Source organism: Cetorhinus maximus, chromosome 7, assembly GCF_964194155.1.
Source record: "Cetorhinus maximus chromosome 7, sCetMax3.hap1.1, whole genome shotgun sequence".
Taxonomy (NCBI): Eukaryota; Metazoa; Chordata; class Chondrichthyes; order Lamniformes; family Cetorhinidae; genus Cetorhinus; species Cetorhinus maximus.
Genome location: NC_135885.1, coordinates 67,922,588 through 67,949,801, shown reverse-complemented (window position 1 = coordinate 67,949,801; position 27,214 = coordinate 67,922,588). Strand labels below are relative to the sequence as shown.

The 27,214-nt window shown below is 43.0% G+C and overlaps 1 protein-coding gene across 1 annotated transcript in view; it reads left to right on the top strand.

The window, feature by feature from the left end:
* The window catches only part of tenm4 (teneurin transmembrane protein 4), a 240,022-nt gene that overhangs the window by 185,201 nt on the left and 27,607 nt on the right, over window positions 1-27,214 (top strand). Inside the window, exons 19-21 of the mRNA XM_078544823.1 lie at window positions 8,832-9,709; window positions 14,051-14,223; window positions 15,498-15,733. Of these exons, the coding sequence (XP_078400949.1) occupies window positions 8,832-9,709; window positions 14,051-14,223; window positions 15,498-15,733 (1,287 nt within the window). The remainder of the gene's footprint in view (window positions 1-8,831; window positions 9,710-14,050; window positions 14,224-15,497; window positions 15,734-27,214) is intronic.

Genomic DNA, 27,214 nt, shown 5'->3' with positions numbered 1-27,214 from the left:
GTGTCCTGTAGTCTTTTCGTACCATCAATTAACAGAAACAGCTTATCTTTTTCTACCTTAGCTAAACCTAACATAATCTTCTACATCTCTATCAAATCACCATTCAATCTCCTTTGCTACAAGGAGAACAATACCAGCTTCTCCAACCTAACCTTGTAGCTAAAATCCCCCACACCTTGAATCATTCTGGTAAATCTCCTTTGCACCCTCTCAAGGACCCCTCACATCCTCCCTGATGTGTGGTGATCAGAACTGAAGCAATACTCTAGTCAAGGCCTAAACAGAGCTTTAAAAGGTTCAGCAAAATTGCTTTGCTTTCGTACTCAATACCTCTATTTATGAAGCCCAAGATCAAATAGGCTTTGCAAACTAGAAAATAGTTCCTGCCACCTTCAAAAGTCTATGCAATGAACTCTCAGGTCCACCTGTCCTTGCGTACTTTTTAGAACTGTGTTATTAAGACTATGTTGCGCCTCCATCTCTGCCAAATGCATCACCTCACATTTCTCTGTGTTAAATCTGCCATTTCTCTGCCCATTCAGGTAGCCTATCTATCTTCTGTTGCAGTCGATTGACATCACCCTTACAGTTTGCCACACCTCACCACACCACAAAGTTTGGTATCGTCGTCAAATTTTACACTGTATCCCAATATTCAAGTCATTTGGATATATCAAGAATATTTTAAAATTTATATCTTTCATCTGATGCTGAAATTCTTATTCATGCCTTTGTTACCTCTAGACTCGACTATTCCAACATATTCTTGGCTGGTCTCCCACATCCTGCCTTCCATAAACTTGAAGTCATCCGAAACTCTACTGCCCGTGTCTTAAATCGAAAAAGTTCTGTTCACCTATCATCCCTGTGCTCACTGACCTACGTCAGCTCCAGTCAAGCAACTTCTTGATTTTAAAATTCTCATTCTTGTTTTCAATTCCTTCCATGGCCTCACCCCTCCCTAGCTCTGTTATCTCCTCCAACCCTTCCAAGATATCTGTGCTCATCTAATTCTGTGCTCTTGAGTATCCATGCTTTTGATCGCTCCACCATTAGTGCCTGTGCCTTCAGTTGCCAGGCCCTAAGCTCTGGAATACCCTCCCTTATACCTCCACTTTTCTACCTCACTTTCCCCCTTTAAGACACTCCTTAAAATCTACCTCTTTGATGGAGCTTTTGGCCATCTCACCTAATATCTCCTTATGTGGCTCAGTGTCATATTTGATTTTATAATGCTTCTGTGACGTACCTTGGGACGCTTTATTACTTTGAAGGCTCTATTTCAATAGAATTTGTTGTTGTATATTACATATCACATTTTTCATGCTCTTATAATCTGCAAACAAAATCAAATTACTTTTATCAAATATTTTAGTTCAAAGGTACAGTACTTGAAGATATTCAGCACAACTATTTGTCACAAGCACAATAACTGCAGGATCTGTGGCGAACTGTACAATTTTTAAATCATTGTCATATTTCAGTTTCTCCTCTCTGGATGTACTCTGAATTGTGAGAGTCTAATCATTCTGGAGTAAGGATTTGGTTAATGCCCAGATATAATGATATACATCAATCTTGACTACGAATTCTATTTTAACATGGGGTCCAATTTGCACAATACTGATGTCTGCTGAACTGTCCTAAATGGAGCATTTTCCTACATTTATTGCGTGAATCCCTTAAAACAGACTTCACCATCAGCAAAGGCTTTATCGTTGGCACAACTCTTTCTTAACTGACCAAGAGCAAAATTCAGCAAACACTGGTTTTTGAAATAAATTACAGCGGTGAAATGGGATGTAAATTTCACAAACTGTGCTATGATTTGCTGTGTGTCTGCCCCTGGAGGGATTCTGCTAGCAGGTTTCCTTTATTGGAAACAGTGGCCGGCATATTACCAATCCTGTGGAAGACAGGATTGTTTTGAAGACAAGGAGGCATGGAAATTGGGAACGCAGCTCATCCGGTTGGCTTCCTGATGAGTTCTCACCTCCATGCACTTTTTCCGGAGGAATGTTCCCAAAAGCAACACCTGCCTGGCAGTGACAGGTAGCCAATTTAGCAGTTAACCGCTAATCTGGCACTGCAGTGAAACTTGATCAATGGCGTTTGGGCCTCCTGCTGTGTCAGGAGTCCAGCAATACACTAGGGGCAGCTTCACAATCATATGAGACCCATCATATGATCCTACAAGATTCAATTAAAAATTATCATAAAGATTGTATTCAGCATATCCACAAGCATCTGGGGCAGTTTCCCCTACACACCCGTCCCCATGATGGTTCTGGTTGCTGTTCAAAGAATGCCAGTTGGACCTTTACGCGAGCACCTCCATCTTGTGGCATCCTCTTACTCTCCTTCTGCCTGAGCAGCGCTCAAATTTCCCAGTGGTGCTGCTGGCCGGCCCTTCCTTCAACTCCTCCAATTGGATCTCCTGCCTCTTGGTTCCATTCGCTGTCCCTAATTGGATGGCGAACACAGAGGTGGTCTACTAAGTGGCTGTTTTTTTAAAAATTAAGTAGGTGAGATGTAGAGGCTATTGTCGGTTTTCCATCACCCGCAGGAAACTGAGCCTTGTAAGAGCACAAAGATATGGCATAACATAGCTTATCACAGTTCCTTTTTTTCCAGAGGTAAGTTGGTCTTGTATTCATACCTTTTTGTTTGCCTTGTAGTTCTGTAGCAAGTATCATAAATGGATCATTTTTTGTCGGAGCCATGTACCACTGAGCACTGAAGTACAGAACAAGCAGCTGCAAGAACATTGTGCTAAGGTTGCAGTTCTACTTTGCATATTGCAGATTCTACATGTAACCTTTGGGTCTTTGACAGTTCTGATTATTGGTTAGAATAATGTACCCTCATATTGGCCCAGATCTTCTATTTCCTGGGGAGGGGGGAAGGGGTCGTACCCCAGAGGTACCTCAGAACCGCAGGGGAACCCCTAGAAGTCACCAGGCAAGGATTGCATGGGAATTGCCCGGGAAGTTTAAACTTCCGATGGGCAATTACCCTGCACCTATAACCATCCAGAACTCTGATTTAGATCAGAGACTTTGGATGGTTCCAACTCTTTTAGCAGAATAGTTACCCAGGAAAGGTTAGAAGGATTAAAACCATTTCTAACTCCTGGGTAACTAGACTACTGACCCCTGCCACCACCCCACCAAACCCACCAGTGGATCCCTGATCACCTCCGCCGACTACCCTCCCCACCATCCTCCAAAACCACTGACTACCCCACTAAGCCCCCCACCCACCCCAACCGCTCCCCAGCTACACCCCCCCACTTTCCCGACTACCTTACCCTCCCCCATCATCCCCCACCACACGACTATCCCCCCTGAGCAGCTGATCACTCCTCTGACCACCCAACCACTCCTCCAATCACCTACCACCCCTCTTCTCCCACCCCCAGCACCATCTCCCTTCCCAACCCACCTTTCCCACTTACCTTACACATTTACCTTCTGTCCTGTCAGTGGCTGGGATCTATAAACTTATCAAGTTTACGCCAGCAAGTGCTGTAAAAAGGGGGCGTGGCTTCACTTCCCCCGACACTGCTACCCTGCGCAGGAAGAACTCTGGAGCTGCTGTGCTGCATATTTCTCACCAGGCCTGGATCAGAAGTTGGGGCGAGAAATGTGCAGCTCCAGACGTGGGGAAGTAAAAAGGAGCCGAGTGGCAATCCCACTGTAATTGCCATTCCATGCAAGTTCTGGACCATTGATTTTTCATGTTGACGATACATAGTGTTTAAGATTTACATACAGTTGTTCACGTTTTCTCATTTGTAAGGTTGGGTAGCAACATAAATTCCTTTTGTGCATCAAGGGTTCAAAGCATCGTAGTTTTTTTTTGTTGAGAAACATTAAATTCTTCACACCTCGCATCATCATAGTTCCATTAAAGTGAACACTTGACAAATGAACAGCTCTGCTGAGTAAATAGGATATGAAAAATCTAAGTCTTTTTTTATTTACAGCTCAAAATATCTCCTCCTGATTTACTTCCATTTCTCCTCAATCAAGTTGTTCACCATTTTCTTTATGACTGTTGATGTTACAAAACATTTTGACTTTCAAGTAAAATGCAAAAGTTACACCCTTGTTTGAAAAAGGGTGTAAAGATAAGCCCAGCATCTGCAGACCAATCAGTTTAACCTCTGTGGTGGGGAAGTTTCTAGAAACAAATATTCAGGACAAAATTAATTGTCACTTGGGAAAATGTGGTTTAATTAAGGAAAGTCAGCATGGATTTGTTAAGGACAAATCATGTTTGACTAACTTACTTGAGTTTTTTGATGAGATAACAGAGAGGATTGGTGAATGTAAAGCTGTTAATGTGGTGTACATATACTTCCAAAAGACATTTGATGAAGTGCCACACAACAAACTTGTGATCAAAGTTAGAGCTCATGGAATAAAAGGGACAGTAGCAACATGGGTAGGAAGTGACTGAGTGACAGGAAACAGGAATGGTAAATGATTACTTTTCGAATTGGAGGAAAGTATATATTGAGGTTCCTCAGGGATCGGTGTTAGGACCCCTGATCTTCTGTTATATGTTAATGACCTAGGCCTTGGTGTACAGGAAACAATTTCAAAATTTACAGATGATGCAAAACTTGGAAGTATTGTGAACCACAAGGAGCATAGTGTAAACTTTAAAAGAGCATAGGTTGGTGGAATGGATGGACAAGTGGCAGATGAAGTTTAAAGCAGACAGCTCATACAGCATTGAAGAGTAGCTCACCAACCTGGGGTGGGCAAATCCGGTAGCCCATCATTAGAGCCCAGTGGGCAGTTCTGACATAAAGTGGTGGACCTTGCCAATAGGGAAGGGGTTGGTGAAAGTTGAGTAAATAGGCAAGAGCAGTTTTGTGACAATGCAAGGAGATCTGTTAAGTTCATCCTGACTGCAGAAAATGTTCTAAGAAGCATGTAGCACACTTTTTTCCAGTAGCTTCCAAAAATCCTTTTAGGATAGGTTGAATAGGAACATAGGAACAGGAAAAGGCCATTGAGCCCGTCGAGCCTGCTCTTCCATTCGATACAATCATGGCTGATCGAACACTGCAATGCGTTTTACCCACACTATCCCCATAAATCTTTATTACCCTTAATTTGTGTAATGTAAACATTGCACATTTCCCCACCAAATTGTTCTGGGGATCTATGTAAGTAACAGGATCCCAAATCGCATATAATAATGAGGTTCATGCCTGCTTCCTGCTGGAGTTTTGGCTGCCTATTTCCAGACCAAACCAAAATGGAAAAGGACAGCAAGAATGCAGCAACTTCTCTGCGAGGATGTAGTCTTGCTTTTGCTGAAAACAGGGTATTGAGAAGACCAAAATCTCCCCTTTGGACATTGTGCCAAGCTCATTGTACCACTTTTGTGCTATTGTAACTGCAGGTTAACTAAAAAAGATGCACAGACTTTAAAAGGAGATTTTATTAATCAAGTATTGCAGTATTTTTAAATTTAATTTCCTCCTCTCCTGAGCTCACTCTTCCTTGCTAGGGCACCATTCTATAGGTGTAAGCAGTCTTCCTCTCCTATACATGGCCCAAGTTCTTCATGAGGAATCTGTAGAGTAAATTTGTCCCTTTTATTTGTCCTTATTATCCCTTTTGTTCAATGAGCTCTAACTTAGCTCACAAGTCTGTTGTGTGGCACTTTATCAAATGCCTATTGGAAGTCCATGTACGCCACATTAACAGCATTACGTTCATCAACCTCTGTGGTATCTCATTATTTTCTATTGATACTTCATAGCCAAGCCTAATTCTAACTCTAATTTGTGTCAACACAATCCCGTTTTCAATAGAAGTTATTTAACAGTAAGTCAGATTGGGTACCCTAACTGATTCCTCACTCCCCTTCCCTCCCTGGCCTGGAAGCAAAAAGATTAATTGTAGTGTCCCTGTTGTTCCATGTTTGGTCATGTACTTTCCAAATGAGCCATTATGGGTGTTTATTATGGTGGTGTTCGCAAAATATTTTAGATTCTAATTTAAAAGTCCTTTCAAATGAAGGGCATTCCACTTGGCCCTCACTTTAGCACAATCAACTATGTTATACTTATCACAAGATTATCACAATGATAATGAAAGGGTGAATAAAGTCGCAATGGAAGTGGCACACTGAAAAGATTCAATTTGGGCTTTCTGCCATGTTAACTGGAGCAAGAATATTCTTTTATCACTTGGAAGAATAAAAAACCTTTCAGTTGTATCTCAATGGTCATTGTGAAATCACAGGCCATGAAATTTTTAGAAGGCAGCTTTTATAGGAAATGGGTTTTAAATATTGAAAATTCACTAGTTTAAAAAAGAAATTTGCTTCCTAATGCTAATGTAAATATTAGGGAAATTATACATATTGCATCATGATGTATGCACCTCATTTATTATGGTGCTATTTCCTAATTGGCAGGAAGGTAATATAGTGGAGCTCATTTCACATCGTCTCTACACAAATCCTGAATTTGTGCAAAGAATTTTTAAATTAAAAATATATCCTACTGAGATTTTCAATTATTTTTACATATCTCTATCTCAGAATATTTCTGTCACATTGTAGACATTTCTTTAACAAGGGTAAGGTGTTGCTGTCCAAGCTTAACAAAACAAAGTTGAAACATTAAGCATGAATTGACTGAAGCATTGCCTCAATATGTAAACTGCTTCAGGGGCTGTATCAGCCATGTGAAACACTGGCCTAAATTAATAAGAATTGTCTTGCTAACACTAGCTGTAGACTGCCAAAAGTAGAAATCTTTCAAGTGGTTCAATTGTTTAACAATGTTAAAAAATGGAAACTGGCAAATGTGAAAGAATGGAGAATTTGTGTATTGCTGAAAAAATAAATTTTGTCGAAGCTTTTCATCTTGCGGTCATCAGAACAATGGAGAATTTCAGCCTCCTCCATGCATAAATTGTAAATTATTATGGATTTCTATTATTATTAATAGCCCTGCTAAATATTCCTGAAGGCCCAATACTGTGAATTCTTGAAATCTGAAATTTAAACAGAAACTGCCGGAAATACTCAGCAGGTCAGGTAGCATCTGACCTTTTGAGTATTTGCAGTTGCTTCAGTTTACATTTAAGTATTCCTGATGGTATGGACCAGAGCTGATAACAACCTTGGCTCCATAACACTTTTGAGAAAGGGAGAAATCTAAGGCTGGGATTTTCCGTGCCCGCTGGCCTCGGGCATGTTCGGTGGCGCAAGCAGACAACATGGCGAGAAGGCCAAAAATCCGTTTCACGACATTGTGAAACCACTTTGCAATCATTCACTCCACCCGCCAATGGTGGGCCACATTCCCCGCCATCAGATGTTGGGAACCTCATTGTAGTACATCAGCATATCATTGTAAGGCCAGCCCGCCGGATCATTGCCCTCCCCTGGATAATCCGCCCATGCCGATATGTTTCACCACAGCATATATAAGGCGGGCTAGACTTCGCTTGGGACTTCAAGGTTTGTTTGCCGACCGACCTTGCTTCAGTCAGCACTCGCAGTCATCAGCACCAGGCTTCACAGACAGTGCCACATCACTTTTCGGGGGGCTCACGAGTAGGTCTCGACCTACCAGATCAGCCATATATGGGTGGCTGTTCAATGGCTGCAGGGCAAGGTCTTGATTGGGGAAGGGGGGAAGTGGCCTCAGGCCAAGGGAAGAGGTTGCAAGACGAGAGCCATACTGGGTAAGAAGGATATCCCAGGGTGTGTGGGGGCACATGTTGATCTGTACAAGTAGCCTCAAGATGGTGAGGGCTGAGGAGGCAGTCTCCAGAGGATTTGAGACCAGATGGACATGTGAGGGTATGTGTGTGACAATGGATGGTGATGCCCCTGGAGCTGGCAGTCAGTGAGATGCCAGTTAATATGTGATGGGCTTGAGCGTGTGAGTTTAGAGTGATGAGATGGTTCCCATACTCTGGCTGCAAAGATGAGATCATTCATCCTCTATCTGCATTGGATGGCCAACCTTTTCTGTGCAACAGTGGCATTGATCAACACTGCCATTGCCTACCAAGCCAGAGTGGTAATGTAGCTGCTCTTCCTGCAGCCAGAATGGGGGTACAGGACATCACAGCGGGCCTCCACACCATCCGAAAGGCGCTTGAGGGCTGCAGGTGTCTTGCCTTTCAGGGCCATGTCTTCTTTGCTGCAGTCTTGGGCTGGAAGCACTGAGCACAGCTGTACTTTAAATGTGGTGCCTGGTGTGATGAAGCGACAAGATGATAGCATGGCAGGCAGATCAGAGCCTGTCCTCCATCGAAACGATGTATATCCCGGGAATGCATAATTAATGCGGCAGGCTTGGGACAATACAGTGTGAAAACCCACCATCGCAGCAGTAAAAGATCGTTCTACCCACCTGCTACCACATTTAGTGCAAATCTGGAATGACTACATCCCAAGATTTACAAAGGGGATGAAATGAAATTTATTTTCCTTTTCATAGATCGATAACTTCTTGAAAGAATGTTCAGGCGTTGTTTTGTGTCGTGAGGAGAGGAGAGAAGAACCTCATTTTTGATGATGTCATGCATAAATGACATACTGATTTTCCAGTTAAATATTTAAGTCTTGAGTTTGTTTAAGACATTGAATACTTTAATCATTAAGTCATTGCTTCAAAGTGCAAGCATTCATGGGGTCTTCCTTTTATAAAAAGGTTGGGTAGTCATGCACGAGCAGGAGAGAGAATGATAAATTTCAGCAACATCACTGTATTACTGTCCTATTTCTCAGAATGAAGTCAAATGTTAATAATGACTATTGATTTTGTAACACTGTGCCCTCAGGTACGTCTGGAATGGCCCACTGATCTGGCAGTGAATCCCATGGATAATTCCCTTTATGTGCTGGACAACAATGTGGTACTTCAGATTTCAGAAAATCACCAAGTTCGCATTGTGGCTGGACGCCCAATGCACTGCCAAGTGCCTGGAATTGATCATTTCCTGCTTAGCAAGGTGGCGGTGCACTCAACCCTGGAGTCAGCCAGTGCCATTTCCATTTCCCATAACGGAATCTTGTATATAGCAGAAACAGATGAGAAGAAAATTAACCGCGTCCGCCAAGTCACAACAAATGGCGAAGTATCTCTAGTTGCTGGAGCACCAACTGGTTGTGACTGCAAATATGATGCTAACTGTGAATGTTATTCAGGTGATGATGGATATGCAAAGGATGCAAAACTAAATGTCCCCTCATCCCTGGCAGTATGTCCTGAGGGAGAACTGTACATAGCAGATCTTGGGAACATCCGTATTAGATTTGTTCGGAAAAACAGGCCATTCCTCAACTCTCAGAATCTCTACGAAGTTGCTTCAACCATTGATCAAGAGCTGTATTTATTTACCCTCAATGGTAGTCATTTATATACCCAGAGCCTTATCACTGGAGATTACCTTTATAATATCACATACACTGGGAATGGAGACATCAGCACAATCAAAGACAATAATGGAAACTTATTAAATATTCGACGGGATGCCACTGGAATGCCGCTCTGGCTTGTAGTGCCAGATGGACAGGTTTACTGGCTGACTATTGGTACAAACAGCGCTTTGAAGAGTGTGTCTACCCAGGGACATGAACTGGCTATGATGACATATCATGGGAGTACTGGTCTCATGGCAACTAAAAGTAATGAAAATGGATGGACCACCTTCTACGAGTAAGTATAGATACTTTGTTTATATCAAATAGATAAGTACATTTTCGCAGGTTTCTTCAACATAAACTTATCTTGTTCAATTATATATCATCTTAAAGTCGCAAAGGAATATATTCATAATTTTATTCCTTTTACGGCGATTGTCCTCTCTATTCACCACACACAGGTGGGAGCCATCTCGTGATCTAAACAGCGAAATCTAACAGCAAACAATTCCACTGGAAATGTCTCAGATTGTCAGTCAGTTCAATCTTGATGTTGCCCAGGAGACTACTGAGCAAGGGAAAGTCAGTATCAGCACATTATAGCAGGTGCTGAGATTCCAACTCTGGGAATCAACTAGTTGGCATTTGTGACTTACTTAGATGCTGAAACGCAAAATTTTTGCAGATGATCTTACCGGTGCCTGCCATCATTAATGACTTAAACAATATTTTCTCAGCTAAGTGTAGAGACCTGGCCAATAACTAGTTTTTGATGTTAACCAGATTTTAATTTGCAAATTTTCTTCTTGAAGTAAAGCAGCTCATAAATTTAATTCCAAATTTTCAGTGGCGCTTTCAAACCACATCAGCTGGTGCGCTGAAGATTGCCCTCTGCGATAAAGTTATTTTAAATAATCCTTTCAAACGAGAAAGCTGTTAGACCTGTTTGAAGGTCTTGCAAAATCAAGACATATAGTTTTCATTAAGTAATGTTACAGCTGAGAAAGTAGCTAGTTTATAATGTCAAAGCTGTTAAAGATGACTGATCAAGCACACTTTGATTTTGTAATTCATTTTTTTTAATTGAATGATTAATGAGTTAATATTGGTCTCATAAAATTTCAATTTGAAATGTTATCAAAAAGCTGCTCAGAAAGCAGCAAGTCCAAGCCCACATTAAAATAATGGAAACTCTTGACCTTTGAAGGTGGGGTAAAAATAAAGTAGAAATAGGGAGGTATAAGTGGTGTTAGAATGTTTTCTAACAAAGTAAACTGCCAAATGTTTGAGTTTGTTATTTGGATAACAAAAGGTTAAAAATCAGTATAATTACTAAGTGACTCATTGCAGCACTTAACTTCTCTTGTTATTTACCAATGACAGCAACTTCGTGCTTCTTCTCACCTATTTAGCTTCAAAAGGCACGCTGTCACACTAGAGCTACCTTCTTTGCTCAACAGGGACTCTACTCTATGCCGCTGGGCATCATTTATTTTGTGCACTTAAAATGAGTTTAATGTTTAATCGACAACTGTAAATGGGCAAAGGATTGCTTCATTGGCAAAATCTTTCACTGTGGGATAAAATGACATAACACATTGATCAACCATGATTTTATACAAGAAGTGGTAGAAAATACATTTTCAGGTTTTATGTTAATCAGTAATGCAAAAATTCATTTGAAGGAAGATGGAAGAGTGCCCTGTTATCCAACTCACAAATTCAACAATACTGCAGTTACAGGAGGCAGTGAGGGGTGGAATTTTAACAGGCAAGGAAAGATGGGTTTGGGCGCATGAGGGGAATTAAATTCCCTAGAAGAAACATCTGTCAGGATCCCAACATCATCCCACCCTCTTCCAGGTTTCACCCAGGCAGGTTTACATGTGAGCAGGGAACCTGCCTTGAGCTGTTGGGTAAGTAATTGTAATTTGCAATAGGTCATTAATTGCTGCTTTAACCTACCTTTCTGGTGTAAACAGCCAGTGCATTTATCACTTGAGCTGTCAGCAGCTCACCAAGGTCAACCAGCTGAGTGGATTGCAGGGAGTGAGTAGGGAGTGCTTCTTCAGTGAAACTGGCAGGCTGGGAAGCCTTTGATCAGTGAATCTGAAGAACTTCAGTCATGACCACGTGAGAGGCTGATACTCATTGCACTCCTTCTCAAAGAGTGCTTCCACTGCTTGACGGGTGATTGTCAACTCCTTGGAAGTCAGTTCATCTGTCCTGCACTTCACTTGCCTTCAGCTGCAATTTCCTGCTGTCAGTTTTTACCATGGCATGGGAGTAGTTTTTGCAGCTCTACCTTGCACCTTTGATGTGGGACAAGAGAAGTAGCAACACCAGCAGCACTTGGAGCAACACCAGCAGCAGGTCTTGCTGCCTTCTCCTCAGCCACATGCCGTTCCACAGGACAGAGGGAATGGTCACAGAGATTCCCCCCCCCCAACATGCTCTGCAGGCAGAGGATCAGCTGTCCCAACATTTGTGAGCCCCAGTGCCTCAGGGGGCTCACACTCTCACAGCAGGTCATTGGTGACATCTGTAGCTTCCTGGAACAAGGCTTCATTCCCAGTGAAGTAGGTGGGCATACCAGTGATCATCAAGGTGCCTGTAACTGGAGGGCCAACACCCTCCCAACCCCTCACCCCCAACCCCCACCATCACCCCTCTGCCCCCGCCACTACCCTGGGTCTCTGCTTCTCCCTGAAGTTGTGCATGCTGTTCTGCAAGGAGAAAAAGCAGAGAGTCATAAGTGTTAGAAGTGGATTGCAGGAATACGAAGAAGGACAATATTTGTGGAAAGTGACTGTGAGGTATGGATGCATGAGGGCAATAGGATGAGAGTGAAAGAGAATGTTGATTCTCCAGATAGAGATGTGATCAGGTGCCTGGAGAGGGAGCTGTAAAATGTCTTGGCCTGGCAAGTGTGCAGGGGAATGATGAAAAAGTCAGACAGTGGGGCTAGGCACCTGATACTGTTATCCCACGCACCTTTCCCAGCACCGTGAGGTCCGGATCCTCTTGAGGCACTGTCTCCAGCTTGGAGAGACCCCAGTCTTGCTGCTCACTTCCTTGACCTCTTATGTCTACATCATTTTTGGTTTGAGAGGCTGACTTCTCCCTCCCATCCTTGGGAGATCTCACCACTTCAGCCCCTCAGATAAAGTGGTTGATACAGCCTCAAGAATCAATGTACAATTCAGCTACTCTGACCCCATCAGGAGCCCTTCAATTAGAAATCCATCCTTTGAGAGATTCGACATACTATCCCACCAGCCCTCTCTGGTCGGGAAATCCAGAAGTGGGTGCTAATGCCATAGTTCAATTAAAGAGCCATGGCAGAGCCAACTCCAGCAGCAGACAGGTCCCACCATTTCATCAGGGACTAAAACTTGAAAAACTCTGGTCAGTATCTCTGTTTTAGTCATTTCTTAATTCTAAAAACTGTTGGAGCAGTTATATAGGGGTAGAAATTATGCATCAAACCAGCACAGTGTTGACAAATTTAGCAGTGGGATGGCCTATGCCCAATCTGTGCATGTGTCCAGGCCACTGTTAAATTCATCTGGCCCATTTTTAATCATTCCAGCGGCCACTTAAAACTTGCACGTTGATTAGGAACATAACATATGTTGAAGGTCATCTTTGGAAAATGTATTTATGATGAGTAGAGTGGGTGCCCAGGTCAGATCACCTCAGAATTCTTCAGAAAACAACCCAGTTGAGTTTTTACCCCAATGTCGTCTTCATATCGGTGTGCACCTTTGTGTACTTAATATATCTCATGAGCGGCTTTACCAGAGCTAATCACTTTAATTCAAATGACACAGAAAAATAAAGGTAAAACACAATATGTATGAAAGTAAAAGCCTTCCACATTGCCAGAGTTTTATTAAAGATGGTGGATTGCAAGTGTCAAGAATATAAGTAATTCAATTGAACTGATAATGTTTTTTGCTGTAATTTGCCAACAGACAGATATAAACTTCGGGTTAAAATCATTTGAAATGGAAACATGTTCAAAATAGCAGTGGATGTCATCCATGTTGGCTTTTGGGATAATATTTGTCTTTTTCACCAAGTTTTGGATTTCCTGATTTCAATCCTATGTTCCCAGATGGTCATTATAGACTCTTCCCTCAGAAACAGATGGTCCTCATTTTGTTAATTCAGTTGGTCCATCTCAAATGCTTCATTTAAAAATCTTACGCTGCTCAGTGACTCTAAATAATGATTTATTTGTGTGATTTATTGACTTTGAGTTTGTAATATATAAATTATCCTCTCCATCGCATATTTAATTACTGGTTGATGCCTTAGCAAAAATTCAAAAGTTAATCCTTCCTTGCATGATTTTTTTTATGCTGAATGAAAGAGTTTCAAATAGTAGTTTGGCAGTACAGAACTTGAGTATTGCTGAAAAAAGAGTATCCTTGCTGAGTGCAAGACGAAAAGTTTAGACGTGTCTCTTTTTTCAGCAATACGAAAGAGTTTCAGTAGAACTGTCCAGTAAATGTTGGAAATTGTGTCGGTGAAATTGTACATTGAAAAGATTGTTGATTGTAGTTTAAAAACTCAAGCTTTTTAGTCAAAGAACTGTATAAATAAATAAATACAATTGTTTTCCACTTAGGTATGATAGTTATGGCCGCCTGATCAATGCAACTCTTCCCACTGGCCACATCTACAGTTTCCGTGGGGAAATTGACAACTCAGTTCAAGTACATGTCGAAACATCTAATAAAGATGATGTTACAATAACAACTAATCTGTCAGCAGCAGGTGCATTCTATACTCTTGTTCAAGGTACGTTTATTGATTGTTATGGAGTCTGTTAGTTATTTCCTCCTATTCTTTCTTTTCTCACTAAATCTAATTGTTGCACCATATTTTCATATTATTCTAATGGTATTGCTCCTCCGTCCGATAATATGCTTATTTGCCTATTAACAGATCTCCAAATACACAACCGACTCCCATTGAGTCTGAGAACACATGCTGTCTTATAAAGTCAAGAGGGCAACTGTAGCTTTCGGTGATGAAGAAAGACTGGAGATCTTGGATTGACTGGCCATTACACGCACAGGCAGGGTGTATGATGGGCAGCTAATCCAATCTCCCCCATTTTTATCGCCAAGAACATTATTATTAAATATCACTAAAAAACTGAGACTACAATAAGGTAGAAATGTATAGCTGTGAATGATGCATGGAAGAACCACTAGTGTTATTATACAAATAGCAGGAATTGCTATTGGTATAGCAGGTTAAATGTTGTCCTTTATCATCTAGGACCTGAATTCAAATCCAGCCCAAATTATAAAGGTCCTGCATGAAATCATTTTGGGCACGCTCAATCTGATTCCCAATGGGCATAGGCCTTGAGACAAAAATTGTTGCTAATTCTTCAACACTAAGTGGCAAGCTTCTTCAGGAGCTCTACTTTGCATCTGGCAGTACTGTACCTGCCATGTTTGTCCCTAAAACGGGAAGATTTCCATTCCCAAGCATTAATACACCAATAACATTCACCTTGTAAACCAACCCCATTGTATTTATCACCAGGATCCTATCCAGAGACAGAAGAAGGAATATTTCGCTTAGGAAGCCCCACACTAGTCTTGGGGGTTTCACCAGTCTCCAACCAAAGATACATCGGGAGTGATAGAACCCCCTGCAATTTTGAGGCCATTGTGTTTTTGTTCTTCAACTTTGAAAATACATTCCCCCTTTATTTTCCCAATACCATTCTTTGTTGATTAGTGAATGATTACAGACCTGAGAGGGAAAAGGAGATCAGGTCTCAGACCATATCAGTGCTGTTCATTCTCAGATATAATCACTTGACATTTGTCTACAGCGACACAGTTTAGATTGGGGAACTGGTGAAGGGTAGATTTGAGCTTATATCCAACCAAGTCCATGAGTTTTCCCCTTTTCAATCCTTCTTTGCCAAAGTAAGCAAACACATTAAACAGAAGTGCTTGTGTTGACAGGCTGGCTGACTTAAGATCCAAATATTCCCTTTTCTCAAATAGTATTTGTAATATTTAGTAAAGATAAAATGTTTGTATTCTTAGATCAAGTTCGAAATGGATATCACATTGGAGCCGATGGTTCACTGAGACTTATGCTCGCTAATGGCATGGAAGTTGCACTGCAAACAGAGCCACATCTCTTGGGTGGCACTGTAAATCCTACCGTCGGAAAGCGCAATGTTACCCTGCCTATTGAGAATGGTTTAAACTTAGTGGAATGGAGACAGCGGAAAGAACAAACCAGGGGACAGGTCACCATATTTGGACGAAGGCTTAGGGTGAGTAAAACCTAGCAAAATGAAGGCATACAGAGTACAGAGTTTTCCAAAATTGATTTCCCCTATGATTACATCTTCTTAACCCATGTATAAACTTTGGATATTGAATTAATGTGTTAACTAATCTTTACAAATCACAAAATCATCACAAATGAGGAAGACCATTCTGGCTATTTCAATTCATCCATTCACAAAGGTCTTACGGTGTGCCAGTGCAGCATCTAATTACCTCTTAAATAATCCTTGGTTTTTTTACCTCTACTGCTCTATCTGGAAGTTCATTGCATATGTTGATCATAAAATCATATAAGTTTACAGAGCAGGAAGCCTTTCGTCCAATTGTGTTTTGTGCCAACAATTTGCTAAAATAATCCAAACTAACTTCCGGTATGAAAAAGGAGCTTCCTGATATTAGTTTTAAATTTCCCTTTTATTAGTTTGAACCTGTGTTCTTTGACCTCATCTTACAATTGAAAGTAGTATCCAAGATTTAACATTTTTATTCTCTTAACTCCCTTATATATCTTTACCAGTTCGCAGCCCAGATTTTATCTGTGAATCACTGTTCAGCTGGGACTTTGGAGGCCTGCTTATAGCTCTGTACAAGTGGATTGATTTGGAATGAGTTAAAATCTCTCACTAGGAGCTGGATTTTCCCATTGGAGGTGAGAATCGGGAGTCAGGAACAATTTGCATCACAACCCTGCCTCAGTTGCCAGGCTACCGGGAAATCGGATTTTCCTGGTGGAAGGTGGGTCTGCCATCTCAATCAACAGTCCTGAGGCAAGAACCAAGGTGGGACAGCCCCGGAGCGGGCCCGCCTCGGCCTGAGCCTCAGTTGCTGGTATCTAAAAATGCAGATATGAGCCTCCTGGGCCTTCACCCATCAACATCAATACCTGCTTAAAATTTGGCCCTTCTATGGAGTCATTCCCACTGCCTCTACCCCCTCCCTTACTGACCTGCCTCTACGTTAACTTGCCTCCAATGCCATCCTTAAGTCCCTAAAATTCCCCCAACTTAACCTGCAAGAGGTTTCCTGGCCTTCTGTCCCACCTCCGTCATCGTTCATGTCTTTTCTCACTCAGTAGGATGATGGAAGGCTTCTGAAGCATGCCTGCCCAGTGAAAGCCCTGCAAGGCCTGACCTTGGGCGTTTCAATAGGGGCAGGTGGGCTCCTGCCCTGCGCCCTTTCCTGTGCCCCACAAAATGGCTGCCAGCAGAAACAGAGGCCCCAGCTGTCAATTGAAAACTCAACTGCTACAGCAATAAATAGGCCAGGGTATTTTAACACTAGAGCCTCATTAAACTCTCATTGGTGGGTTTCCCACCTAAATCAATGACAAGCCCATCCACCTCTGCAGCCCAATTTCTGCCAAGTCAGTAAGAGGCTTATTTTAAAGAGGGAAGACACTACTTAATGTAACGCTACATACTTTGCTGCAAGACTGTCAGTGAGATGCAGCTAGAAACTGAGGCAGCATGAGTGGCAGGCAAGCTGCCAGATTCTCTGAGCCTATTTGGAGGTCCTGTTGGAAGAGGTCAGAATGAGGAGGGATGTTCTTTTTCCAGCCAATGCAAGGTAGATCCTGAAACATCAAGTCTACTGTGCATAGAGAGAGAGATAGTCCAGGTAGTCTTCTCCAGGAACATCACTCCCACATACTGGATCCAGTGTAGGAAGCATGTGAATGACCTGTCAAGTCTGGTAAGGGTGAGTGCAGCTCTTCAATTCTCTAGTTATCTCAATACATTAACACATCTCCACCATTTTCCACTGTTCCTAGCCTCCATCACATTCTTCATTGCACAGCACAAGACCAAATTAAATTACTCCTTTTGTTCATTGACAGGATGTGTGCATCGCTGACAAGGTCAGCACTTATTGCCCTTGAGAAGGTGGTAGTGAGCTGCCTTCTTAAGACTCTGCAGGCCGTAGGTACAGTAAGTCCTCGCTTAACGTTGACTCACTTAACATTGTTTCACTTTAACATCATTAGCAAAGTAGCTCTGATGTTCCATTTAATGTTGCTAGTTACACTTGACCTTTCCCGCAGTGCTTCCACTCCCGTTATTAGTCCCTCTTCCCCACCCCCACCCGTAGCCTTGTCAATCACCCCCTCCTGGCCTTGACTCCCCCCAATACAGTAAGAGCCAACTTTTGTAAACACTGGACCAAAAAAAAGAAAACCGCCTAAATGAAGATTTAAAAAAAGCAAGGTGACCTTGGCGTGTTGCCTACAGCAGGAAGTGTGCAATGCACATGCATCGTCTGTCACTGTTTGCACATGGGTGTTCCTTGGTGCTGTGATTTAATTTTTGCTCACTACAGTACTGTACTGGTGTACTGAATTTAAAAATGAGTGAGTCAGAGTCAAGCAGTAAATGTCCAAGAAAAGTGATAACACTTATCCAAAAAGTCACAATATTAGATAGACTGAAAAATGGTACAAGTTCTAAATGCTGGCCAGGGAATACAGTATCAATGAATTTACAATATTAGGCAGTCTGAAGATAAAATAGTGGCCAGTGTTAGTGTTTCTGGTAGTCATACCGGCATGCTAACTTTTGTAAGCAGAAGAGATCCACACTTGGAAGAAATGGAGAAGTTACTAAACATGTGGAAAGAGTACCAGCAACAAAGGAGGACTCCAGTTAATGGTCCTATCATTAGAAATAAGGTGCTTGAATTGTACCAGCACGTAAAAGTAGTAAAGAGGGTAGTGCTGGTGTTACTGGTGATAATGGTGACAATGAAGGTGGCGCAGAAGGTGCCTCTCCTTTGCCTTCCAGAGAAGTTTCGGCCAGTACAGGATGGTTTGATCAATTTAAAAACCGTTTGGTCTGCATAATATGAAGTTGGTGGGGGAGGCTGCATCAGCTTGCCACATAGCTGCAGGAGAGTCTCCCAAGGTGCTGCAGGAATACATTGAAGAGAGAGGGTACCAGGCAAAGCAAGTCTTTAACGCAGACAAAACTGAGCTGTCTGCCAAATAGAACTTACATATCCAAAGAAGAAAGGACAGTTCCTGGTTTTAAAGCTGCAAACGACAGGCTAACACTTTTACTATGTGCCAATGTGGCTGGTTTTAAATGTAAACTAGTGCTGGTTTATAGGTCAGGGAACCTATGAGCCCTTAAAAAGAAAAATAAATCTCCTCTGCCAGTCTTTTGGAAGGCTAACAGCAATGTTAAGGTTACAGAAGTAGTGTTTGAAGGTTGGTTTGAGAATTGTTTTGAGGGCAGGACTTATCTGAGGGAAAGGAACTTGTCCTTCAAGGTCCTACTTATCCTTGTAATCCACCTGGGCATCCACAATCTCTTGCAGAGAGCCTCCGGATGCTGACATTTTGTTTTTACCCCCAAATACAACCTCACTTATCCAGCCAATGGACATGGGGATCATTGCACCCTTTAGAGCTTACTACACCCGTAGAAGTTTCAGTCACATTTTCAACCTTATGGAAGCAAACCCTTTGACCACAGTCCGTGATTGCTGGAAGGAATTCAACATCCTCACAGCAATAGGGATAATTAAGGACTCATAGGGTGAGATAAGAGAATCAGCCATAAATGCCTATTGGAAACAAGTTTGGCCTGAGGCTGTGGATGATTTCACAGGATTCCACAATGTGCATGCTGAAGTTGCCAAGATTGTTGAGTTGACAAAACAAGTCAGAGGGGAGGGATTTGAGGACCTGGCCACAGATGAAGTAGAGGAGTTGCTTCAGTCTCATCAAGAAGAACTGTACTGAAGAATTGGTGGAACTGATAAAATTAAGTGAATTTAAATAGAAGCAGGAAGAAGAGCCTAAGAAGGGTCATTTTTTACACCCAAGATGATGGCAGACCTCATATGACCATCTGAAGATTTGAAAAAACAGGTGACAGACTATGACACCAACATCGCAAGAAGCATTGCCCTTTGCAGAGTGATTGACACTCTGCTACTTACTGAGAAGTTTAGAAAATTGAAAGGCAAATGATGAAGCAGTCAAGAATAACATTGTTCTTTTTCTCCACATCAACATCTACATCAGGCACTTCACTCACCCCCTCCACCTCCGCTCCCAAGTACAGAACTCTACAGTACTGCAAGTGTGATAAATTTTACATAGCTCATGTTTTATTGCATTGTTAAATAATTTCTCCAGTAAATTTCTCAAGCTTATTAAAAAATGTAATTTTGTTGCCTATCTTCTTTTACACATGTCAAATTTTGGGATGGCTGGAACCTATCTAATTGACACCCATTACATGTTTCTCGTTTGCGATTTTGCCCTTTGCGAGATTTTGCAGGAAAGTAACCCCCACGATCAGCGGGACTTGACAGTATTGCACACTGTATTCTATTTATTCTACACTTAGTGATGTATTTTATTTTTCAAGTTATTTCAGCCAGGAATGCACAGTGCTGTACATGTATGGTGCAGAATTTCAACTTGTACATTACTTTTCTGGGCAAGAAATGTCCAAACCTAATTCTGACTTTAACATTGATTCCTATGAGAACCTATAATTCACTTAAAGACACTCCACTTAAAGTTGCAATTTTTAGGAATGCAACCACAACCTTAATGAGGATGTACCCACAGTGCTGTTAGGGGGTTGTTCCAGAATTTTGACCCAACAGCAGTGAAGGAATAGCAATATATTTCTAAGTCAGGACGGTGTGCGACTTGGAAGGGAACTTGTAGGTGATGGCGTTCCCAAGCATCTGCTGCCCTTGCCCTTCTAGGTGGTAGAGGGCATGGGTTTGGAAGGTGTTGTCGAAGGAGCCTTGATGATTTGTATCATCTTGTAAGTGGTTCACACTGCAGCCACATTATGTGGTGATGGAGGAAATAAATGTGTAAGGTGGTGGTTTTGGTGCCAATGAAGCAGGCTACTTTGTCCTGGATGGTGTTGAGTTTCTTGATTGTTGATCTGTATTCATCCAAGTAAGTGGAGAGTAATCCAATCTACCTCTGACTTGTGCCATGTAGATGGTGGGCAGGGTTAAGGGAATCAGGTACATCACTCACCACAGAATCCTCAGCCTCTGCCTTGTTCTTGTAGCCACAGTATTTATGGGCAGGACTTTTAGCTCAGTGGGTGGGCGCACGCCTGACCCGACCAAGCATGAAATGATACGTAATGATGTCATCCAAGCTGTGCCAACGTCAACGCACAGTCGCGGAATAGTTCAGTCGGCGGGCGTGTGCTGGAGCTGGCAGTGCGCCCACCGACAATTAAAAGGCCTATTAAGGCCATTAAGTTATCAATTGTGCTGAATTTTTCACTACCCGTTCAACTTAACGGTTGACGGGCAGGCAAAAAGGCCAAGCGGCCTTTGCATTTTTTTGGAAACCTCATTCATGGGCAGGATGAGGATTCCAAAATCAAATACAAATGAAATAAAAACTTCCATTTTTAATTTAAAAACATGTCACTGCTCATGTGACAGAGTCACATGAGGGGACATGTTTCATTAATTTTTTGTGCTGCTTAATAATTTTTTCAATATATTCTTCATCTCCCTGAGGCAGCTCCATACCTCAGGGAGATTACTCAGTGCCCAAGGCGCGCATGCGTGAATTGCTCACTAGGCCTGCTCGCCCTCCACCCCCCCACCCCACCAACCACAGGCAGCGCTCAGCGCTCAGTGCTGCCACTCGAATATCACACTGGGAAGACCTTAATTGGCCCACCCGCATAAAATCGCAGAGCGCTCCCAATCGCGGGAGGCAATCAGCTTCCCAAGAGTCCCTGCCCACCCCCACTGATTCCGCACACCAAGGGCAAAATTCTGCTCTATATGTCTAGGTCAGTTAAGTTCCTGATCAATGTAACTCTCAGGATGTTGACCATGGGGGATTTAGTGATGGTAATGCCATTGAATGTTAAGAGGAAATGGTTAGCTTTTGTCTTGTTGAAGATGTTCATTGCTTGTCACTTGTGCAGCATGAATGCTACTTGCCACTTATCAGCCCAAGCCTGAATGTTATCCAAGTTTGCTGACTGCTGCGACACACTGCGTCAACATCTATTGCAAATGGAACTGAAGACTGTGAAATCATTAAGAAACATCCCCACTTCTGACTTTATGAAGAGTGAAGGTCATCAATGAAGCAGCCAAGAATGGTCAAACTAGATTGAATTTGTCCTGCCATTTGTGGAGAGGACATTCCTGGGAAATTTTCCAATTTGTTGGGTTGATGCCAGTGTTGAAGCTGTACTGGAACAGTTTGGCTACAAGTGCTAATTCGGAAGCACAAGTCTTTAGCTCTGCAGCTGGATGTTGTCAGGGCCCAAATCCTTTGCTGTATCCAGTGCACTCAGCCATTTCTCGATATTACATGGTTTGAATCAATTGGCTGAAGATTGGCTTCTCTGACCGTGGTGATCTCAGGAGGATGCCAACCGTGAGGCCTTCTGGCTGAAAATGGTTACAAATGCTTCAGCGATGTCTCTTGTGCCCATGTGCTGGGCTCTGCTATCATTGAGGATGAAGAAATTCAAGGGGCCTCCTCCTCCAGCTATTTGTTCACTCTCTTCACAGGACCCTATAGCATCATTTGCATATTCTTCCTCGCAACTGTTGCACAACAAGCAGAAGTTACATGCATCTGCATTCTCCTTCTGAGAACAACCTCTACTATAATTTGCACTTCTTCATGAACCTCTGGAAAACATGCACAATCAAGCTGTAATATCTGCTATTTTTGAATCTCTCAATGTCATCCTAACTCTTCTTTTTCCCCTAGGTCTTTCAACGGCTAGAACTCTCCCAGAAGTCACCTCAAAGGAGGGAAATCCTTCTGAGGAGACACCATCATATGTGTTCCATCACTCCTAGTCTGCACAAGGTGAAACACTTGACCAGCAGTAGATACTTGATAACTTGAGACAGCTTGCCAAAGGGGGAGGGCCTCTCACATCTCAGCTGAGGAGGAGAAAAATGTGAACAGAATGAGAATAAAACTGCTTGCCTCACATCTCAAAGTTTGGAAGACCTGCCAACAAGTTTCAGCACTATGTCTGAAAGTGTGGAGTCCACTTCTAGCCAAACCTATGCTCCATCTTGGAAAAGCAGCTTCCTGCCCTGATCAGGTGCTTCTTTCATTGAGATAAAAACAAAAAGCTAAAAGCTACTGCGGATGCTGGAAATCCAAAACAAAAACAGAATTACCTGGAAAAACTCAGCAGGTCTGGCAGCATCGGTGGAGAAGAAATCAGTTAACGTTTCGAGCCTTCATGGCCCTTCGGCAGAACTGAAGCATAGTTAGGAGAGGGGTGAAATATAAGCTGGTTTAAGGTGGGGGGGCGGGGGGGGGAGAGAGAAGTTGAGGGTGTGGTGATTGTGGAGATAAGCAAGCAGTGATAGGAGCAGATAATCAAAAGATGTCACAGACAAAAGGATCAAAGAGGTGTTGAAGGTGGTGATATTTGTCTAAGAAAAGTGCTAATTAAGGTCATGCTGCAGCTATTTCTGCTCTCAATAGCAGTACGGCTTTAATGTGATCAACAACCATTTTAAAAAGCTGCTGGTGCCAGATGTCATGCACCTTTGCTTCTGGTGCTGTGTGTCATGAGTGCTGCAAAATTATGCAAAAGAGCAGGTCTTCCAATAAACTGGAAGGTAAGCTCACAGCTATGCAAAGGCACACAGTGCCAAAAGAGCAGTGCTTCTGCTGTCATAGTGCTGGAACCAAGTTGTTGGCCCTTCTAATTATTTCATTTTTAAATAACTTAACCCTTCGATATCTGGTCATACAGCTTATTTTTCCAATGAATCAAGTCACAGATTTAAATCATAAGTGTCCATAACTGAAACTCAGCTGCCTTCACTGAGAGTGAGGTTTGTTCACACTGTTGTTATAAGAGCTTAAGAAATAGGAGCAGGAATATGACATTGGGCCCTTCAAACCTGCTTCACCATTCAATACAACCATGTCTGACTTTGAACCTCATGAACAGGAGAGAGGAAAGATATCCTTCCCCCACTCCCCTACTGCAAATAAACAATTTGCCGGTTGATCATGGAGCATCATTGATGATATTTACAGTTGCGGAGAAGTCAATGAATCAGACAGTCATAGATTCATTTAAGGTATCTGTGCTGCTGTGACCTGCTAAGGGAGAAGTAAATAGCAGTAGCTAGTGAGTACATGGGGAAACAATAAAACAAGAAAAGGCAAAATATGAAATATTGTTAAGACAAGTCCAGGTTGGAGGAAAGGGAACCGCAGAGCACAGTGGCAAGACTGGCTTGTAATGCAGGAAAGGCTCAAGAATGTAGCCAGAAGAGTATAACAGAGATTGAAGAAAAGCAGATTGTCAGGAATATATTAGTGGAAAATTGGTTGGATATTCAGTTGTGTTGACTGATGGTGAGATCTATACAGAGCCACCACTCCAAAGCTGACAGCCATGTAGACATTGCCTGAATGAATACTTTTTGTTTATGTTTTGGACAAGGAGCATTCTAACGGTATGGTCCTTAACTTGTTTTTATATTGGTCATCTTGTTATTGTGGCTTGAAGCACAATAGGTTGATGACTGAGTTAGATTTCAATCATCAAGTCAAATCAATCAATCTGTCTTATATAGATGGAAACAAGTATGAGAATACAAACCAAAATTGAATTGCATTGTTGAAGTACATTATTTCAATTTCCCATAGATGTGATTTGTGGAGATTAGACTTACTTTAAACAATGAAGAGATACTTCTTAGTAATGTAATCATACTGTGTAATTATATATATACACATGTCAAAAGCAATTCAAATTTCAGTTGTTTTAATGACATGGATTACTAAGGTTTCTAGTGGTAACTGGAGGTGTCATGAAGCAGGAATTAATCCTATAAATTACAGAAGGTTTTTAAACACCTGCTTAGGCATTATTTGCCTGTCCTTGGGGTATGCTAATTGCTGCAGTTGCACAGATTAATAACTTAACTGCATAGCTACAAAATGAAGTGCATCAGAAATAAAAAAAAGTATTTATTTTAAATTGTACTGCACACTGTGGAAAATGAAAATAAGTAGCATGCGCTTCTATGATTCCTGACCAAAGCCATTTGTTACATAGTTCCTTTCCGCATATCCATCTACAGTAAAGCATTAGTAAAGTATTAAATTGGAACAAAGCACCAGTGTCCTGCAACATATCTTCACTGAATGTTGATCTCTTGTGAAATAACATGTCAAATGTTCTGTGAGTATTAATAGATATGGTAAATACTTATCAATCTTGATGTGTGATGATGCATAATACTTCAGGTGGAATATAAAACACAGAGGGCAGAATTTTCCGTGTCCGCTAGCATTGGGCATGTTTGGTGGCATGAGCGGACAACATGGTGAGACGGTCAAAGCTGTGAAACCAGTTTGTGATCGTCTGCTCCACCCGTCAATGGCAGGCCGCGCTTCCTGCCATTAGATGTCGGGAATCTCATTGTAATATATCTGCATATAATTAGAAGGCCAGCCCACCGGAATTATACCCCCACGCTGGATTGTCCGCCCACATCGGCAGGAAAACACGCTGATGCAGAACACGTCTTAACAAAGGTGACATGCAGAAGTCGGGACTTACCGCCAGGGCCTTGCTCACATGGTGGACATCCGAGGAGCAGAAGATGCTGGAGCCCAACAGCAATGGGACCCTGGAGAAACATCCATGGTATGCTGGGTGGATTCTCATGGGCATGGCACTCCCACAAAGCAGCTCACAGAAGGTGGAAAGTCACCGTTGAGGGTCTGCTCACAATGGATGATGGTCGAGGGGGTGGAGAGGAAGGTCCAGCTGTGTTTGAGAGAGGAAGATGTACCATGGGTGAGAGGGGAAGGTCCAGGATCGACTGGGAGAGGGAGAGGTGTCAGGGTGGAGTGAGGTTGGGAGGAGGAATGAAGGTGTCAGAGGCTGGTGAGGTTGGGGGTGGGAACAAAGGTGTTGGAGGGAGGTGAGGTTGGGATGGGAGGGAAATGAAAGTGTCGGAGGGGACTTGTTTGGGAGGTGGGAATTTAAGGTGTCAGGGTGGGTGAGGTTGAGGGGGAATGAAGCTGTCAGAGGGGGAGGTTGGGGAGAGGAGGGGGTAATGAGGAGAAGAAGGCAACTGGGGCAGTAGGTGTAAGGGGGGGTTGTAAGGGAAGGGCAGATGGAGTGCAGAGATAGGAGGGAGTCTGGGGGACGAAGGAGTTCGGGTGAAGGATGAAATGCGGAGAGGAGAGAGAGACCAGGGATAGGAAGGAGTCCGAGGGAAGGAGGAGTGCGGAAAGGGGAGGGAGTCTAGGAGAAGGAAAGAATGCAGAGAGGGGAGGGAGTCCAAGAGGAGGAAGGAGTGTGGAGTGGGGAAGGAGACCGGGGGAGGTAGGTGCAGAGAGGGAAGGGTATACAGGTGGAGGAAGGAATCAGAAAAGGGAAAGGAGTAAGGCTGGAGGAAGGAGTAATGATGTCTGAAGGAGTCAGGAAAGGGGAAGAACTAAGAGGGGGGTAGAGTCTTGGAGGGGTAGAAGTTCCAAAGGGGGGGAAAGGGGTTCTGGGGGAAGGGGAAGGGGTTCCGGTGCGGTGGAAGGTGTTCGGCGGTGGGGGGGGGTGGGTGATGGGGAGGGGATGGGGTTCCAGGGAGGGAGGGAGGGGTTCCTGATGGGGAAGGAGTTCCAATGGGAGAGAATGGGCTCCAGGGGATGAAGGGGTTCTGGGAGGAAGGGGTTCCAAGAGGGAGAGAGTCCGGAGGTGGGGGATGTTCAGGTGAATGTGCAAGGGAGGGGTCTGATGAGTTCATGACTGCCTCCTGTGGAGCGAACTGAGGATGGGAGTGGTATGAGGGTATGGTAAGAATGACCAAGGGCTGAGTGAGGCAGTAGGGTAGGAGAGTGAGGGTTCGACAGTATTGGGAGAAGGTGTGGCTAGGGTGGTTAGTGAGGACTCGGAGACAGTCATGGACCTGGGGGTAGTAAGGAGGAGGTCAGGGAGGTGAATGTGGATGGGGGTGGGATTTTCAGGAAGGAAGTGAACATGCACGTTCACCTGGACATCCCTGAAAGAAAAGACTTGTGGCTGGTAGGTCATGGAGGGGAAGGTAGTAGGTGATACCAGAGTGGTCAACAGTGATGGGGGAAAGTGAAGCAAGAGTCGTGGTGGGCGAGATCAGGTGCTGCATGGGAATGTGATCAGTGGCTGGGCGGAGATGTTCAACTGAAAGAGAACCCCAGCAGGCAGCATTGAAAATGCTCAGGACATTAAGATGAGTGTGATACGAGAAAGATCCGCGTGCATGGGAGAGTGCTTGCATGAGGCTCTGAAAGGCCCTGCCCATACACACACTCCTGTCTCCAGAATCATTTGTGGGCCTGCTGTGTGCAGCTGAATTGCTAGTGGGGAGGATGCAGTGGGAGGACTCACGAAGCCTGTCAATGATGCTGACAGACACCATTACACATTATTCAGTGAGAGTGAATATATTTCCCAATTGTAAAGTGACAAAATGTG